General features: G+C 42.6%; 1 protein-coding gene across 1 annotated transcript in view; it reads left to right on the forward strand.

Moving 5' to 3' along the window:
- LOC135080276 (phospholipid-transporting ATPase ABCA3-like) overlaps nt 1-13,709 on the forward strand; it is a 68,963-nt gene that overhangs the window by 15,251 nt on the left and 40,003 nt on the right. Inside the window, exons 8-19 of the mRNA XM_063974963.1 lie at nt 1,394-1,531; nt 2,426-2,543; nt 3,143-3,297; nt 3,765-3,992; nt 5,089-5,227; nt 5,913-6,162; nt 9,955-10,019; nt 10,101-10,219; nt 10,934-11,156; nt 11,659-11,741; nt 12,162-12,378; nt 13,145-13,366. Coding sequence (XP_063831033.1) covers nt 1,394-1,531; nt 2,426-2,543; nt 3,143-3,297; nt 3,765-3,992; nt 5,089-5,227; nt 5,913-6,162; nt 9,955-10,019; nt 10,101-10,219; nt 10,934-11,156; nt 11,659-11,741; nt 12,162-12,378; nt 13,145-13,366 — 1,957 coding nt within the window. The remainder of the gene's footprint in view (nt 1-1,393; nt 1,532-2,425; nt 2,544-3,142; nt 3,298-3,764; nt 3,993-5,088; nt 5,228-5,912; nt 6,163-9,954; nt 10,020-10,100; nt 10,220-10,933; nt 11,157-11,658; nt 11,742-12,161; nt 12,379-13,144; nt 13,367-13,709) is intronic.

The raw sequence follows: 13,709 nt of genomic DNA on the forward strand, positions 1-13,709 counted from the left end.
GGTATGACGTCACACGGGACTATTCCCACCTCTCGTTCCCACCACTGCAACTCCTGTGTAGCCAGGATCTACAGCTTAACCGCCATAAAAACCCAACCAATGAAGGTCAAGTTTGTCCTGGGGGAAAGTTAAACTGTCATTGGACCCGCAACGAAATTAATCAGAAGAACATAGGAGGAGTTCTAAATAAAGGTTCGACTTCCCTCCATTGCATGACGTCACTCGGGCGCCGCTAGGGCTGCAGGCGGTGTCTTCGCGCTGGCGTGGGACTTCCTGCTGCAGGTTTGACGTCAAACGGGAATATTCCTACCACTGCAACTCCTGTGTAGCCAGGATCTACAGCTTGACCGCCACAAAAACCCAACCAATGAAGGTCAAGTTTGTCCCGGGGGAAAGTTAAACTGTCATTGGACCCGCAACGAAATTAATCAGAAGAACATAGGAGGAGTTCTAAATAAAGGTTCGACTTCCCTCCATTGCATGACGTCACTCGGGCGCCGCTAGGGCTGCAGGCGGTGTCTTCGCGCTGGCGTGGGACTTCCTGCTGCAGGTTTGACGTCAAACGGGAATATTCCTACCACTGCAACTCCTGTGTAGCCAGGATCTACAGCTTGACCGCCACAAAAACCCAACCAATGAAGGTCAAGTTTGTCCCGGGGGAAAGTTTAACTGTCATTGGACCCGCAACGAAATTAATCAGAAGAACATAGGAGGAGTTCGAAATTAAGGTTCGACTTCCCTCCATTGCATGACGTCACTCGGGCGTCGCTAGGGCTGCGGACGATGTCTTCGCGCTGCCGTGGGACTTCCTGCTGCAGGTATGACGTCACTCGGGCTTCAGGGGAGTAGTACCTCCCCAGTTCTTCGTTAACGACCAACGACAAATACATATCTAACCTGTGTCCTATGTCACAAATGTAGCAGGAGGATGATCTACAAACTATAACATAAAGGCCAATCATACAACTGCAATAGATCTGTAATGCCACACGGCATTAACTTTGTCTTTTATGCCTCAATTTTAGAATTAGGTGTACAGCGGCCGCCTGCGACTTCGTATGCGTGGATCCCGTTTTACCCCCTTAGGGGTGGAGTTTCGTAAAATCCGTTCTTAGTGAGCACCTACGTTCTAAAAGGAACCCCCATGTAAAATTTAAGACTCCTAGCACTAGTAGATTTCGTGATGAGTAGGTGAGTCAGTCAGTCAATCAGTGACCTGTCGCTTTTATAAAGACAGATTAAGATTTTAAATAATTAAATTCTTTAATATTCTACGAAATAAGGTGACCCATATATTAGCAGCCGGTCCAATACATCCAACTTTCCCCTATCTTGTTAGTCGCCTTCGATTGTACTTTACCCAGTACATCCATTCAATTCACGTTCTCCACAGAGGTCGTACTGGGTGAAGAACAACGTGAAGCCGGACTCGGCGTCGCGCCAGCTGCAACGGCCGGCGTCGCACGACGAGCGCTACTTCGAGCCGCCTGGCGCTAGGGAGGTGGGCATCAGCGTGCATAACGTCACCAAGGTATGTACTAAAAAAAGTATCAAATATTTTATTTGCTTAAAACATGGTAATACTTACAGCATAAAGACTTTATATTGTACTAGCTTTTGCCCGCGGCTTCACCCGCGTGAAATTCGTTTGTCACAAGTCGTCATAAATTATAGCCTATATGTTATTCTGGGTTATAAACAACTGTAAAGAGTCATCAAAATCCGTTCAGTAGTTTTTGCATGAAAGAGTAACAAACATCCATACATCCAGACATCCAAACTTTCGCATTTATAATATTAGTAGGATTACTTAGGCTGAGTTGCACCACCTAACTTTGACCGTAACTATTATTATTATTATTCTGCCTAATGGCTTCAATGGTGCGAATTTGAAGCAGACCGTAACTATAAAGATAACCGGCGTTTTTTGTATGGAGTTTGACAGATTTTTGACGTTTGTCAAAGTTAAAGAAAGATGGTGCAACCCAGCCTTAGTCATATTGCCATATTGTTTACAGACAAGGTTATAATAGAGTGTTAATGCAACCACCAGTCAGTTACATACTTTGTATTAGCTGCCAAATTGCGATTGTCCCATAGATCACCAGCGAGTCTCCTTCTAAAAAAAACGAGTCTCCTGCGACTGTTTGCACAAACAAACTTCTGGAGTCATACAAGTCATATTTCGCGTCATACACTTAATATAAGTCATATTAAGCGTCATACACGACGTTCACATGCAACGATGAAATGACGAAATTGTGCAAAAAACCAGCTCACAATGTGTCGTGGCCATTGTGTGATTGCCACAACGCGTCGTGTTTTCATAAAAACTGTAACACTATTTTCGCGATGTTTTAATGGACATCACATCTGATATTATAAAGGAAACAGCTAGACCATATAATAAATTAATTAATTTCAGATGTTCCCAAAACAACGCGCGCTAAACGACGTGTCTCTGGACGTGTACAAAGGTGAAATCACCATCCTGCTGGGACACAACGGCGCTGGAAAGACCACGCTTATGTCCATCATCACTGGTAAGACCTACATAACAGTACATTTTATCTTTTTAATAAGGTTCATAATTGATTGAGGAATTGGTTTCAATGATTTGTGTAAACACAGCTAATTGAAATTTTGCAAAATTTCGCTGTGTAAAAAATAATCATCATACGCAAAAATGGCCTGTAGTAAATTAAATTAATCCACCTGCTTCACGCCCCTTGTATGTCCGGTTCACTCATATGACACGCCTCCATGATTCAGTGTTATGAAAAATATTTTTTCTTGTGGATCGATTGCAGTCTTGAATCAACCACATTCTCCGGAAAATAAAAGTGATTCCGTGATTCAAAGGGCACATGAGTTTTCACGCGTAAGAAGTCGCGAGCACAGCTAGTAAATATAATGTTCTTCTTGCAAAGGCGGGTATCGACATTGCGAGGCTGGCTCATGAGGCAAACCAATTTGAACGTTAACTTCTCGACTTAAGGCCTACGCTAAAATCTGCGGGTGTTCGATTAGGGTCTCCGGACGTCAGACGCACCAAATGCGCCTATTTCTTGCATCGCTATTCAAACACAAACTCGCAAGCAGCCCCAGTTGATACACGCCTTGAGAATATAATTTTCTGCAGGTATGATCGGGCCAACGTCAGGCAAGGTCCTGGTGAATGGTCTAGACATGTCCTCGGAGAAGGAGGCAGCACGGCAGCACATCGGGCTGTGCCCGCAGCACAACCTGTTCTTCCCAGACCTCACTGTACTGGAGCACGTCATGTTCTTCACGCTGGTATGTATCTAGAATAGTTAAAGATTATGGCAATTTCATACCGTTCTCAAAAAAAAATCTGAGTTATCAAAATAACAACGAAGTTACATGATATACAAGAACAGTATACAATCTTATATCTGAGGGCATTTCGAGCAAAAAAGCAGCACATCCATTTCTCAAAACAGTTCAGGCCAGTTTCATTTCTATAACTTCGTTGTGGACAAAACTAGAATACTGCATTTTCAGTCATTTAGCTTATTTGGAGGGGTTAACAAAACTATTGGGACCTATTAGGACTAATAGGTCCAGTAGGTTACTAATAAGTAGTCTAAGTGCCCTCTGCACATTAGACGGCTAGACCGCGCGACCAAATTGAAAAAAAAAACATATTTCGCTGGCCGCATCGTATCTGCCTAATGTACGAAGGCACTGAAAAACAATTACCAAAAGAACGTTCAAAACACTAACTAACATTTCACTTCCAGCTCAAAGGCTCATCCTTCTTCGAAGCGCGAATCTCTTCTCTGGCTCTACTGGACAAACTGGGCATCAAGGCCAAAGCAGACAATATGAGCGACGAACTATCCGGCGGCATGAAACGGCGACTTCAGCTGGCGTGTGCACTTGCTGGGAACGCGCGAGTGCTTATACTGGACGAGCCCACGTCTGGGCTTGACGTGGAGACGCGCCGGGAGCTGTGGGACCTGCTACTGGTATGTGGTCGCTTACTATGGGCCTCATAAGAAGGCTCAAGGTCACCCAAAGGGCGATGGATCGAGCTATGCTCGAAGTGTCCCTGCGTGATCGAATCAGAAATGAGGAGATCCGCAGGAGTACCAAAGTGACCGACATAGCTCGCAGAATTGCTAAAATCAAGTGGGCGGGGCACATAGCTCGTTAAGACGATGGCCGTTGGGGCAGAAAAGTTCTCGAGTGGCGACCACGGGCTGGAAGACGTAGCGTGGGCAGGCCTCCTACTAGGTGGACCGACGATCTAGTAAAGGCACTGCAGGCACGGCAGCCACTGGCTGGGAACACGCGCGTGCTCGTACTGGATGAGCCCACGTCTGGGCTGGACGTGGAGACGCGCCGGGAGCTGTGGGACTTGTTACTGGTATGTATTTGAAGCGACCAAGAGAGTAAACTATCTGGCGGTATGAAGCGGCGGCTACAGCTAGCGTGCTTATACTGGACGAGCCAACGTCTGGACTGGACGTGGAGACGCGCTGGGAGCTGTGGGACTTGCTACTGGTATGTATATGTTGTGGGCAAGCTTCTAGTTGGACTGATCATCTGGTAAAGGTCTTAGGAAGTACCTGGATGCGGGCAGCGCAGGACTGGTTGTTGTGGAAATGCTTGGGGAGGCCTTTGTCCAGCAGTGGACGTCATTTGGCTGAAACGAACGAACGAATATAGGGTAGTAGAATAGGACTACTTTCACTCTTCTCGTGGATGTAGTAAAATTCTACCAAGGGTCAAATATGCTATTAGCAGGTCTAAAGCCTGGTCCGTGAGCACGTAGAATTTTGTCCAATGACCCCAAGCTACCCATCCTTATCGCTCGCGCGTAATTATATTGCTGTCGCGACTGTGCGACGGGCGCCCGCAGTGAGTGTGCGAGCGCGACAGCAACATAATTGCGCGCGAGCGATAAGGACGGGTAGCTTGGGGTCATTGGACAAAATTCTACGTGCTCTCAGACCAGACTATAGGATGCGTGTCGCGATAAGCTTTTATCGCGCTATTTTATCGATTTTACGCGATAAACCATACTTTTGTCGTCTAAAAACGTATGTGTTTTTTACATAGTCGCTGCGAGGCTCTCGCACCGTCCTGCTGTCGACTCACTTCATGGAGGAAGCGGACGCTTTAGGCGACCGCGTGGCGGCGCTGCACGCCGGCCAGCTGCGGTGCCACGCCACGCCCATGTACCTCAAGAGGGCCTTAGGTAATAATAGCACCTATTACAACTACATAAGATACCACTTAATACTACTTAAGGCTTCCACAGACCAAACGCAAGTCAGAAGCAGTGCGGGTCAGTTGCAGCGCGGCAGTAGGCACACTGAAAGCAGCGCAGTTTCAGAGCAGTTGCAACGCGGGCGGTTGTCAAAAATTTCAATATTCGAAAACCGCTTTCAACGCGCTGCCTCCAGTTTGTCATGCTAATATGGCCGCCATAGTAATACAACAGCGCGGGCCCGCGTTCGCACCGCTTCTGTCCCGCACCCGCGCCGCCTCTTTTGTCGTTCGGCAGTTGCAGTGCGGCGCGGTTGGAGCGCGGGCCCGCGTTCAAATCTGGTGTGACTCACTTCAAAGAGTTTCCTGTATTACAACTTGCGTGGGCCCGCATTCAAACTGCGCTGCTACTGCCCCGCGTTTGGTCTGTCCAAGCCTTTAAGCGCCCTGGAAATACTAAAAAAGGTACTAATAAAAGCTTTGACTTTGACTTGATTGAATTCACTCAACCGTCATCGATCTGATTTAACCATGTCTGACACCTATGGCGGCTAATGGAAGTAATTAAATTTCCAAAATTGTCTAGTCTTAAGCATAGTGTTAGGAAGACGTAAAACCAGATCTCCATTAAATCCTTATCTTAGTAAAACTAATGTATGTACCAATCTCTACAGGCACCGGCTACCGTCTCACCTTCACCACGATCGGCCAGCCCAAAGAAGACCCTATGACCAACGTAATACAGTCCATAGTTCCGGATGCGGCCGTCAAGGAAACCACCATCAACTCGATATCGTACAACCTTCCCGCGGCAAGCAGCAAGCATTTCCCGAGCTTGTTCACTAAACTGGAATCTCAGCGATCGGAGCTGGGAATTGACTCAATTGGAGTTGGGATAACCACGCTTGAGGAGGTGTTCTTAAGGTCAGTATTCCTTTGTCTTTTATTTATCGAGCTAAGTACACACTAAACCCTGGTCCGTGAGCACGTAGAATTTTGTAGAATGGCCCCAAGCTACCCATCCTTATCGCTCGCGCGTAATTATATTGCTGTCGCGACTGTGCGACGGGCGCCCGCAGTGAGTGTGCGAGCGCGACAGCAACATAATTACGCGCGAGCGATAAGGATGGGTAGCTTGGGGCCATTCTACAAAATTCTACGTGCTCACGGACCAGGCTTTAGAAAAATGATTCGTATTTGAATTTGTTACTTTGAAGTCCTGTCTACGACGGAACGTTTTGATTCATTGGCGTTCCATCGCAGATCTGCTGTTTTGGATTCCCGCTCAATGTATAGGACTAGCATAAAGGCTTTAGAAACTTCTTGCAACCGTCGCTCTCACTCAATTTAAATACTAATAAGGCAAATTATATCGGTTTGTTTTTCTGAAAATCACCATGTGGACATCCACATAATATCCTCGTTGGTTCTACTACTGGTTAACTGTCAAATATTTATTCATTCGAAACAGCATCTCGAGGTAAGTAATTATGGTGAGCAAATGTCGTCGATAAGACAGTATTTGGAGCATTTACACTGTTAACTAAATTAGAGCGTTTGTAGTTGAACTTAGACTCCACAGTCTTACCGTTCTTGAGGTAAAACTTAAATGTGTGTAATCTAACAACCACAAAATTCATTCACATTTTAGTGTAGTCCGCATCAAGCCGAGCTAAAGCGAGTTGTTTTAAAACTGTTTTATTTTAAATTTATTTCTAAAACTAACGCGAACTTTCTTTACGAAGACGCATTAAATTGATGCCTCACACATTTTTTCATATGGTCGGCACGCAGCTCAAAAGCGCCCTCTAAATCGCAAATTTTCCTCGCTCGACTTTGGTGAAATCGCACCTTTATAGCTCAATATCGTTCCTCTGATATCAACAGGTTCGTACCGGCACGTTCGTATTTCCCGCCACTAGTTCGCAGCTGGTACCGACATGTTATGGAACATTAAAAAACAAATTGTCATCGGCAAATCGTCAAATCTGTCACTTTGTTTCATTCTCTCGTCCGGAGCGTAATTGCACACAGTTTATAATTATGGTATCTGCAATCGGGAATATAGAAATAAACCTGTAAAGGCTGCAAGAAAAATATTTCATTGCTGAAACTACAGGGAGAAGTAGAAAAAGTGTTGCAAAAGCGAAGATTATTGAAGATTTGATGATCTGTTTTTTTCTTACTCGATTAAAACGCATATCATCGTGCGGCAACGGCGCATGTGCGTAATTAGAAATCGATTTGAAGCCTTTTCAAGAACATAAGTATAAGCATCTGTGTTTGTTGTTTCAAGTTGTATTCGAATCAAACTTGAACATCACTATGACGGCTGATAAGGAAGTCGTAAATAGCTACAATTTTAATTTGAAGCGGCAAGATGACGAAGAGTCTTTCGAGGAATTTTACGAAAAAATACAAATCATGGCGGAGGGCTGCAACTTTGGAGAATCCAAAGATAGGATGCTGCGCGACAAAATTGTCGTCGGGATAAATAACCAGCGGGTGCAGCAGAAGCTTATGGTCATTGAAAAATTGACGTTGGAGCAAGCGGTGGAAATTTGCCGGGCTGCGGAGAAGGCGTTCGGTTACTCCAGGGTGCTGACGAGCTTTGAACAGCAGGCGATGTACAAGAGGAGGCTACGTCGCGAGCTCGTCGCCGGATTAGAAGAACTCGCCAAGTACATCAACAGCTACGAGTGTCCCTGTGAACGGGAGTACTATGCGCACAGAAGGTGCTACAGATACAAGCCTTTTGAAATTCTGACTAGCAGTACTAATACGGAATACAGGCACGGGTCTTAAGTTTATTGTAGTTTATTGATTGTTAATTGTAAATACTTGTAAGTAATTTTTTTAGTTACGAATATATCGGTTGAGGTAGCTGAGTTTCTTGCGCCACTTCTTCTCAGCGCCAGCCGATATATTATCCCTGAAGTGGCGGTAGGGCAAGTAACATCTGGGATTTTTTTGTCTCGTATAGGCTAAGTTAATATTGCTAGCGTTATGAGATATTGCGCAATGTAAAAAAGACTCCTATTTACACATCATTAAGCATTTGTAATATGTCCACCTAACATAAGTTTCTAATTTAACCATAATTTGTTTGTAATATATTTAATTAGTGTATATATTTGGCGAGTTATATTTTCTTTCTAAAAATAGCTCATGTAAAAATTAAAATTGTTTGTTACCATGTCGATATGTATATTATGTAAAAATGATTTTGTATCTTTGTATTATAAGATTGTGTCATCTAATGATAAATAAAAGGTATATGAATACAAAATAAACACCTGACGACTATTAGAAATGTCTATTATTGAAAAAAATCTATATTCCTAAAGTGTCTTCATGGCCTCACAGTGTCTAGTAGTCACAGTAATGTAGTATGTTCAGCGACATAGCCTTTTTATTGACCTTTATCCCGAAAATTTACTATAACTTACTCTTTTGCCTAACGCAGGCTCTCTAACGTTTTCGCCTTATCACACCAGTATTTTTAGTTTTCCAATAAATCTCCCTGCTTTTGGCGAATCGTGATTAGTTAAATAATTGGCCCGGTGAACTAATTTCCGTGCTTTTAAGCGATTTTGCGAAATATTATTCGCAGGTTAGCTACCATGATAGATAGTTAAAGCCTACTGTCCGTGGTGTCTAACATTTCATAAAGGATACATAAACCTTTGTTTGTCACCTGTCTTTCATCCGCTTTGCTTTGGAAGTCGATCCTTGACATTGAACTCCTCCTATGGTCTTTTGATTAATCTTCTTGCGGGTTCAATGACAGATTAACTTTCCCCTGAGACAAACTTGACCTTCAAGCTGTAGATAAGATAGTTCACAGGAGTTACAGCGGTGGGAACGAAAGCTGCTAATCGTGTGTCCTGTTTTTACAAAACATGAAAACACATTTAAATGAAATCTACTATCATCTATACCTTTTATGAATCGATATAGTGGCTTAAATAGCCAGATTCTGATCAATCCTGAAAATACGTAGTCGCAGTATTGATTTTTCTAACTTTAAGCGTTGACATCTTCGAGAATTGTTATTCAGTCGACCATTCTTTGTCTGAAAGGTCAGTCTTAAAATAGTTTCTTGTTTGAATACTTAGATCAGTAGATAGGCATAATAAGAATAAGAATACATTTATTTGCTTAAAACAAATATATAAGGTCACCTCCAAAAGACAGACGAGATTTAAGGGACAAATAAAACATCTTAAATGAATTCATTTTAGATAATACAACCATATTTTTAGAATGCTAGTTTTCGAGAATTTTTGATGTTATGACGAGTGAACTCGAAGTGCTCAGTGCGGTCCGGAGGCATGGCATCGATCGTGCCAGACAGTGCATCCGTGTACAAGGACGTCACGTATGTTAATAATGTGAAAATGACAGAGAGGGCCGACAAACAGGATGCTCATAAAAATATTACATTTAGTTTGTTAGGAAAAGTAAAAACAGAAACTAGCCTTTTTTTTTTGTTTTAATGCTAGGGTCCAATTTTTCTAATATAATTAGATGCCCTATTAAAATTTCGTCTGCCTTTTGGAGGTGACCTTATATACTGATGTTACACAGAAAAATGTTCAGTCATGTTTTGCTTACACGAAGCATGCAAATATTAATTATTGCATGTCCTGCAAAATCTTAGCCATTGATAACATAGTTGTAGGTCGATCTTGATGATCCTAAGTTTTTTTACAGATTATGCAGTGACGTCGACACTTCGCGCTCGCAAGATGAACTTGACGGAAATCTTGGAGGCATGGGTATGTAAATGAAACATAACATTAAAACAACCAAACAACAATTATTTAACTAAGTTATTACATTAATACGGTATTATTCAGCTTCAGAACCGACGTTTAACATTCTCTCCGGACCGCGCCTGTACATTCGTCAAATACTGATGCTGATGAAACGTCAATTGCTCTTCCTATGGTACAAGAGGATGTATTTCTTCAGTTTGGTAAGTTATTACAATATTATATTATTTTTAAAAGATCAGCATGCGTATTAAACAACGTAGTAGGAATATGTAGATGTTGCCTTAGTTGAATCGTAAAAATGTACTGTATGCCCTTGATGTACAGTCCTTTTTAGCTGGACACGACTTTATCTGATAGTCTATTATAATATACGAACTCTCAAGTTTTCTTGAAGTAGCAGTGTCTGTTAATTACTCAAACTAATTACATAGCTGCTGGGCTCAATTGATGTACTTTTTGAAGCACGGAAATAAATGTGTGATAAACGTCACTAAATATAATCAGTGGTCACCCATCCATTAACGACCGCGGCGTAGGTTGCTTAACTTTGATCGCCACCAATGCGCTACCGCCTCTAAGCCACAAGCCCCTGGAATTAATAGTACAGCAGTTTTTTTGTCTTTTTGCTATTTATTATCTAGTGGCCGGTAGATCTATTCTCATAAATAAAACACTAGATACATAACTTTCACATTATATTGCCTCATTTATAAAATACAATTCATCACTTAGCATAAAAGCGCGTGAAGTCGTCCACTCGCATCCCTCTAACCTGACGTTTCTAGTGTGACACATATATTACGTAAATGTCACTATGACATCAGCTCATTGGCAATAACGATACCGTTATTTTTAACGTTTTAGATTTTTCACAATTAACACTAGATAATACAAAGGAAACTTATTTATTACAGCAAGTACTAATCCCAGTGCTTCTAATGTGCACATTCACGCTGAATTCCAACAACGCGGCGACCGGCGACGTTGACAACCCTGCTCTGGCCATGAACCTGGACGTGTACAAGGATATGCCTGGATACAGGATGCTCTACAACCTGCCCAAGGGCGAAGCCTCCTTGAAGCCGCTGGACGCCTATCCTAACGTGAAGTTTGAGGAGACTGGTGATGTCAATGAAGGTAAGAGCTTGTCATATTTTGTCTTGTTATTTTTATTTTTGATATTTTTTTGTTTTTTTTTTTTCTGTGCCATAAATCTTATTCTTTCTTTCATATTTTTAAACCTTATTTATTTATCATAAGGTCGTTAACCTATGCAATTTTTTAACATGCTGTCTGTACCCTTCTATGTTATAAAACACTTCATGTTATCCCTGAACACGAGAGTTAGTTTTGAATTTGCTGTCGATTTGATTTTAAGCTTTCAAATCAATAAAAAATGTAAATAACTTGAAAAAATCGAACTGCCTAAATCGAGAATCGAACCCACGACCTTTCGCTTGCCGTTAGACTGCGACTAGTTAGAAAAATTGAATAACAATAAAAAGTTAATCTATTTCATCAGAAAATTCTATTGCAAAATCTCCCATAAGCATCTACATGAGATACCATAGTTTTTGCTTGTCGTGCCGTTGTCTATACATCAAGAAAACAAAATTTGAATAATTTTTTTTCGTTTTAGCGGTTCTAAACGCCGGCAGGCGTAGCGTGTTGGAATACAACCAATATCTGGCTGGAGTAGAACTCAACGACACTGAAGCGAAGGTAATATTGATATTGATATGATTTTTACACCAATTTCACTCTTATTATTTTCATCGTTAGGTATGTTTTCCTAATTAACATCTATTGATCACCAATAGCGACATAGTATGGTCATCCGTGGTGTGAAAAGTTCAGTTGTTCGTTTCAGCCAAATGACGACCACTGCTGGACAAAGGCCTCCCCCAAGGTTTTCCACAATGAAAGCCCCGCACTGCCCGCATCCAGGCTCTTTACCAGATCGTCGGTCCACCTAGTAGGAGGCCTGCCTGTCAAACTATAAACAAGGTTATATTGTTGACTGTTCTTAGGGCCTACTCACACGGTGTATTATTAAGGAGCTGAATATCCACGATGCCATACTCTTGCACGGAGCTGTAGATTTTCTATCGACACATGTAAAACCAATTAAATTATTTATAGGTGATGTACACAACATTAGTTCGCCACGCAGCACCCTCAGCCCTGAACCTTTTGACGAACCTACTAGCAGCGCGCGTGTTACCCTGGGCTGGCGGCAAAACGCTCACCACCATCAACCACCCCTTACCAGGCGCGCAAGTGCCGTACATGACGGATACCATCGTGCAGCCTAAGGCCATGGTGAACTCTGTCACTTGGGGCGTGATCTTGGTGTTTGGTGAGCTATCTACGATATTTGTTATAGCTTTAGATATCCTATCGAACTGGAATCAATAGCGTGCTACCTTGAGTGAGCGGCAAAATGCTCACGACCATTAACCATCCCCTGTCAAGCGACATGTGATGTGCGCTACATGACGAACACGTGAACACTATGGTGAACTCTGTCACTAGGACAGTCATTTTGTTGTGTGTTACCCTGGATGAGCGGCAAAATGCTCTCCACTATTAGACCACACCTTGCTATAAATAGTTTTCCGAAAACTTACTTAATAACACAATCTTTTTATCCTCTTTTGCTAAGAAACGTCGTAATGGTCTTAAGAGGAATGGATTCATTCCTTTGGCATAGTTAAATTCAAGGGATTCGAAAATGTTATCACAGTGTTTACCTCACTCACTCTCACACAATAATACGTTGATTTGTTTGAATTCTATTTGTTATGTAACACTGTTTTAAACTAAATTTAACTTTTTTTTTTATATAGCACTGTTTTAAAAGACTAACCAATCGGACCAAGTCATTGTATTTAAATCTTAGTTGAGGAATCACTGGCTACTAAGATACAGGTTGTAACCTAGTTAAACCTAGTTTAGTAGTCATGGGACCCCCGATCATCATACCACTTTTTGTAACTTTTGCATAGTATTACATAATACAATGTAACTTTTGGTTCAAATAAACGTTTTTATTTATTTATTTATTATTTTACCTCCATTACATTTTGCACCTTTCCCATCATTAAATAAGGTCCATTTTCCAGTGTTCCTCTCTGCCATATCTGGAGCCGCCTCACTCCCATGCCGTGAGCGCGTGACCGGCGCCCGTCACATCCACATTATGGCGGGATGTCCTGCAGAACTGCACTGGGCAGCCACTCTGCTGTTCCATACATTGATACATGCGACCACACTGATAGTGCCTGCTATGATCATCTGTGCTGCGCTGGACGACGATAAGACATTTACGGACCCGAAATTTATAAGTAAGTAACCCTAAATGGACGTCGAACGAAAACGTGGTCGACCCAGACAAACTTGGCAGCGCACTGTAGCGGACGAGGCGAAGAAGATCGGCAAGACCTGGAGCGAGATCAAGCGAGAAGCTCAAGACCGAACGAGATGGAGAACTGTTGTGGACGCCCTCTGCCCCATCTAAGGGACATAGGACCATAAGTCAAGTAAGTCAAGGGCGTCTAAGGGACCTTAGGCGTCTCCAAATTTACTGGGCGGCCACTCTGCTGTTCCGTACATTGATACATGCGATCACTCTGATAGTACCTGCTATGATCATCTGTGCTGCGCTGGACGACGATAAGACGTTTACGG

Source organism: Ostrinia nubilalis, chromosome 17 (genome assembly GCF_963855985.1).
Source record: "Ostrinia nubilalis chromosome 17, ilOstNubi1.1, whole genome shotgun sequence".
NCBI lineage: Eukaryota > Metazoa > Arthropoda > Insecta > Lepidoptera > Crambidae > Ostrinia > Ostrinia nubilalis.